The sequence below is a fragment of the Vitis riparia genome, chromosome 1 (assembly GCF_004353265.1).
Source record: "Vitis riparia cultivar Riparia Gloire de Montpellier isolate 1030 chromosome 1, EGFV_Vit.rip_1.0, whole genome shotgun sequence".
In the NCBI taxonomy this organism is placed as follows: domain Eukaryota; kingdom Viridiplantae; phylum Streptophyta; class Magnoliopsida; order Vitales; family Vitaceae; genus Vitis; species Vitis riparia.
Window position 1 is genome coordinate 4901649 of NC_048431.1, and position 6000 is coordinate 4907648.

At 27.3% G+C, this 6000-nt stretch overlaps 1 protein-coding gene across 1 annotated transcript; it reads left to right on the plus strand.

Moving 5' to 3' along the window:
- Window positions 1-4790: 4790 nt before the first annotated feature.
- On the plus strand, window positions 4791-5642 carry LOC117925228 (MLP-like protein 43). The gene is made up of 2 exons (XM_034844185.1): window positions 4791-5028; window positions 5316-5642. Exons 1-2 carry the CDS (start codon window positions 4842-4844, stop codon window positions 5582-5584), a joined length of 456 nt encoding a protein of 151 aa, XP_034700076.1. The 5' UTR covers window positions 4791-4841; the 3' UTR covers window positions 5585-5642.
- The last annotated feature ends 358 nt before the right edge of the window (window positions 5643-6000 follow it).

Below are 6000 nucleotides of genomic sequence, written 5' to 3' on the forward strand. Positions count from 1 at the left end.
TTAACTTAAAGTCAACTTAAAGTATTAACTAATAAATATTAAATTTTACCAAACATTTCCATATTATTGTGATTAAGGGTTTTCTAATATGAAATGAGTCATTTCTCTTTCCAATTCCTCTTCTACGACTTTGTTTTGTTGACAATCTTGAAATTTGTGTTTTATTGGTCATGTTTTAATCAATTTGTATTTGATTATTGTAATTTCTTTATCTCAATTAATATTCCCACACCTTCCTTCAGTAGGAAACCAAAGAAGCATATGATAAGTTTCCCTTAGAAAGTTCTTTGAATCTTTCTATAATAGAATATATGTGAGATTTACTTATAAAACATTTTATTTTTTATTTTAGCATTTTATTACCTTAAAACATTTTGAATTAGCACAAACTAAAAGAACAAGTCTTCAAGCTATATTTATGAAAAATTTGTAAATAATCAAGTAACTATTGTTGTTTTTTATTTTAATAATAAGCATGTAGTTTTTATAAATACTGAAGTGTAATGCAAATTTTCCAAAAAAAAAAAAAAATTCAAAATTTTTGTAATATAATAAGATTAAAATTTTGTTATGCATGATATTATAAGTAACTTTTTATTTCTCTAGTTTGTTACCATGTACCACAAATGAATTTCTATATGTAAAATCATTTCAACCCCCCCATCATTTGAGGGTTTCATTGTGCATTTTTTTTTTCAATATCAAATAATTTTGTCTCTCATTATCATTTTTTAATCTTAAAATGCTTTATAATGAAATAATTTCATTACTCATTATTTACTTATTTACAACAAATCTAAGATGTTGAAAGATAATTTAGAGAAGGTTCAACACCATATGAAGCAACAAGCTACATCATTCTAAAAGATCCTTTGAGGTGGGGAATATAGTGTATCTTCACCTCCAACCATATTGATAATTTTTTGTTGCATTCCACAAAAATAAGAAGTTTTCTCCTTGATTCTATGGGCATTTTCAAGTTCTCACTCACATTGGATTCATTACTTATTATTTGACATTAGTTCCTCCAAAATTCACCTTGTTTTTTATGCTTCCTATCTAAAAAAGAAGATTGGTCAACAATTAGTTGTAGAACCCAACCACCACTAGTTAACAATGATGAACAAGTCTTATTTGAGCCCTTCGCAATTCTAGATCATTGTGTTTTTAAACATGACAACTACCCCAAAACTCAATATATATTAGTTCACTAATCCAATTTTTTTCTAAAGGATGCCATATGGGAAGATTGGGAACCACTTAATTACCGTTTTCCTCACTCTTCAAACCTTGAGGACAAGGTTTTTTTCAAGGGGATGAGAAAGTTATATACCCTTCAAAGTAAATTAAGGGAAGGATTTGAGAATCGGTTGACCATCCTCAATTTAAGATGTTTCATTTATGAAGATAAATAACGCCAGGATTACTAAGATTGTGGGTATGAAATGCTATATTTTTTTTTTTATTTAATAGATATTGTAAGTGAAAGGGAAAATCATCTTATTGAAGTTTTTTTTTTCTAGAATTTTTAAAAATAAAGTTCTATCAATTTGTTTTTCTTCTTTCGAGGTTGTATTAGAGGGTGAGAGAGAAAGACAAAAATGGTCAATGAGAGAAATTTAATTAGAAAATGTCTTTTGAAAAGACAAACTGAAGTTATCCATTAAAATACAACTTTTAATTAATAGTTTAAAAAATATGATAAATTTGAAAATAATTTTAAAATTTAATAAGTATATATATATTTAAAAATAGTATGTTTTTTAAAATCCCCAAGTCAAGATTAGATGTCCAAATCCATGCTCAGAAAAGATCCACAAAAGTTGATTTACGTGGGGCAGCTAGTGTGGTCATGGCTCTTAATAGTCAACTACAGAGATCTACATTTGGTGAAGCAGTATTTCACAAAATTCATTCTAATATGCAACTTGCACATGCCATATATCACATATTGAATTTTATCGGTCCCAAACTATCAACTATTTATATCATGTATACCTCTATATATATATATATATATATATATGGTGATCCGAAGTCCTTTTTGGTCTGACCTAAAATCTCTTTGCTACCACCATAGATCCCGTTTGAGGTGTGGGAGCTTCAGCCCTGTGGTATGGACATGCTTTGTTTATTATATATTTAATTTTTTTTCCTTTTATTTATGAAAAAAAATAATGTTTTTCACTTCTCAATCTTATAAGATACAATGAAAATGTTGTGTCTATATAAAAGGTGTTTATGACGTCTCACATTGAATTGAAAAAAAAAAAAAATTAACATTATATAAATATGAACTTCTCTTAATCTTATAACACATTTTAAAGTCATAAAGTTCTCTTTGAACTAAAACAAATATTGGTCTTTGTTACATTTAAATTTAATTATAAAGTGATAAAATTTATTCCAGGAAGGAAATCTTCCAAAAGGATAATTTTTCTCTAACATAAAGTCATGATGCAAATCCGGTGTGAACACAATGACTAAAGATGTGGTGTTTGTTTTTTGGCTGAATAAAAAAAGTCAAAATACTTAGCTTTTTCTATTTAGATAAAAGTAACCTATTGACATTATTCAATATAATTAAACTAAATTTATTGATAACAAGTGCACTTTAATTATGTTGAATGATATCAACAGGTTACTTTTAACTGAATAGAAAAAGTCAAATATTTTTATTTTTTTTATTCAGTCAAAAAACAAACACCACCTAAAATACTTGAACCTCATGCTTTATGTCCCTTGTTTAACTCAAGGGTTTCACATAAAACTTTTTTTCTAAAAAAATTATATCTAAATTATTTTTAATATGAGTAAAAATGAAAATATAAAATTTGGATGTTTATGTGATGGGGACTTTTTTTCTTTTAAGAAAAGATGGTAACCTTTATTGCAAAGGCAATAATGATTGACAAGAAATATAACATTTAGTTTCCTTTCAAAATTTATGTTCAAATTAGTCATTTTATTGTGATATAAGAGTCATGTTAGAATTTTTGTTTTCTCAAAATTTAAGTTACAACCTCAATTATCAATTGAGGCTTCAATTATTTTATTTTTTTCACTTTAAAATTTAATTAAAAATGTTAAATTATAAATTATTATTGAATTTAAAAATATATACTTTAATAATAAAAAATATATATATTTAAACTTAAAGATATAATATTACTTTAATAAAGATAAATTAATAAATATAATAATAAATGAATATTTTATTTATCAATAAATTAATAATCTTAGAATAATAAAGTTATGCAATATATAAATAAGATATAAAATTATATAATTTATTAATTTAAGATATTTAACTTATAGTTACAGATTTGCATTATCTTACTCTATATAATTTTATATAGTTTCTTTTTTTAATACTTCTGTAACATTTCTTTAGAAAAAATATTGTATTAATAAATTCAGTCATTTTCATCAATTTCAATCTTATAATTAAATGATACTTTTGTTATGTATATCACCATACGTGTCACACTTCATTCAAGATCAGGTTGATCAGCCATGTATATATGCTCCAATAATAAAGTATTAAGTTTTTATTTTATTTTATTAAAATAATAAATAAATAATATAGTTTTTTTTATTAGAAGTAGTTAGGTATCATTGAATGATTTGTTGTCCTGCCATGTCCCCAATTAATAATTTTATACTTTTCATTTTTTTCAAAGGATTTAAAATATAAAATATTAAAGATAAAATATCTGAAGGTACCGCTTCCATACCCAATCAAAATTTAAATCTAAATTATTGACATGTGAGTGAAATTTGGACTATTAAATAAAAAGTAGAAAAAAAAATAATAATTAAAAATGTTCCTGCAAGGAGCGGCTAGGAATATGTACACAAGATTAGCTAGAAATATGTAAACAAAATTCAAATAAAAAACGAAATGATAACTTCTCAATGACATTCAATGAATCAGTTCTAAAATCCAAAACAAAAACTATAATGAAAGAAAAATTTGAGAAAATATAGCATGGTCTTCTCTTTAATGATTGATGAATATTTATATATAAATAAATTTTATTTTCTATTATAATTTAGATTATTCGGGTCTGTCTTCTACTCAAATTCAAACTTCACATTCTGTTATAATTTAATCTAATAATAATTGTTTTCACAAAACAAGCTGAAGTTATCCATTAAAATACAACTTTTAATTAATAGTTTAAAAAATGTGATAAATTTGAAAATAATTTTAAAATTTAATAAGTATATATATTTTTAAAATAGTATGTTTTTTAAAATCACCAAATCCATGCTCAGAAAAGATCCACAAAAGTTTATCAACAAAAGATACCGAACAGGAAACAGATGATAATTCATTATTTTCTTCTTTATTAAAGCTTGACAACCCAATCTGAATTCATTAACGTGAAAAGCAATGTCGTATGCTCATTTTCAATGAACCTTGTCAACATGCACGTCAAAAACAATGATTTATTAACTACGTACATGTAGAATTCCATGGGAAAAAAAATACAATTAAGGCGTTGGGAGATGAATAAAAGCTTAACTTAAAATTCAAAATTCTCAAAACCATGTTTTTTCACACCAGAATGTTTCATCCAGCCAACCTAAGACCGATTGAATCCTCCCTCTAAAGCACATTGCCCAAGATTACAGGCAACGTACGTAGTAATTACCTAAGCAAGTACTTCGGAATCATAGCAATTTTTACCAAAGTGGGTATCGGGAAGGAGCTTTGCCTAATTCATTCTTCTATATATAAGGACAAGGTTATCTACTTCCTCTCGTCACTGTCTTCTGTTTGAATCATTTGTAGTTAGTTTTATCAATCCAGCTAGTGTTATTATCAGAAAAACATGGCTCTAATTGCTAAAGTGGAGACTGAAACAAAGATCAAAGCACCTGCTGATAAGTTCTTTAAACTCTTCAAGAGCCAAGCACACCACCTTCCTAATATCTGCTCCGATAAAATACACAAAATCGAGGTACATGAAGGTGACTGGGAGACTCAGGGCTCCGTCAAGCATTGGAGTTACACCATTGGTATGACATGCAACTCAAACTAAGAACCCCAAAACACTAGCGTTATATTCTGTTAATTAAAATAATTTTTTATGTTTTTGTTTCATTTCATTGTTGTTTTCTTCACCTTTCAATTATTCTTTTAGAATAATAAACGCATGCGTCTTTGTACATTTTTTTTTCTTGCAAAGAAGTGATCGGGTCTGGGCCGCTAGTGACTATGATGGTTCTTAGTAATGTACATGACATCTAATAATAACTTCAACATATTTCAATTATGTTTAACCTCACATTTTGGTTTTAACTATGTGGGAATTCTCAGAGTATTAAAGAGACTGTGGAATCAATAGATGAAGAAAACAGGTCCATGACGTTCAAGGTTTTGGATGGGGAGGTGCTGAAAGAATACAAGAGCTACAAGTTCACCGCACAAGCGATACCAAAGGGGGAGGGCTGCTTGGTGATATGGACCATCGAATATGAGAAGGCAAGTGAGGGTGGCCCAGATCCCCATAACTACCTAGAGTTTGCAGTTAATATTACCAAAGATATCGAAAGTCACCTTCTCAATGCATAACACCAAGGCCATATCTACCCTTTGCTAGTATCTCGCTCGTAAATAAAGTTTGGAACTTGGAAGTCGGGTTTTTCTCAATAGTACGGTAATTTAAAAAACTTATGCTTAAATTATTGTAGTAGAAGAAGTTATTACAAATATATGGTAGTTTTTGCCACCTAGAAGAGAGGAGAGAGGGTGAACAGATAATTTTTTTTTAAACCAAAATCATCTTTTCAAATTTCAAAAGGCGAAATCGTCTTTTCAAAAGACGATTTTAAAAAAATTTCAAAAGGAACTCGTCTCTTGAAGAGACGAGTTCCATGAAAAAAAAAAAAATTTTTTATAAAAAAAATTCCCAAATTAAAAAAACAAAAAAAAAATAACAATTCCTCAAGAACTCGTCTCTTCAAGAGACGAGTTCCATGAATATATAT

Bases quoted from the DNA above. Each gene is read 5' to 3' on its own strand.
- LOC117925228 (XM_034844185.1), top strand. From the start codon at position 4,842: ATGGCTCTAATTGCTAAAGTGGAGACTGAAACAAAGATCAAAGCACCT. The intron at 5,029-5,315 runs GTATGACATGCA...GGTTTTAACTAT, and splicing joins GCATTGGAGTTACACCATTG to GTGGGAATTCTCAGAGTATT.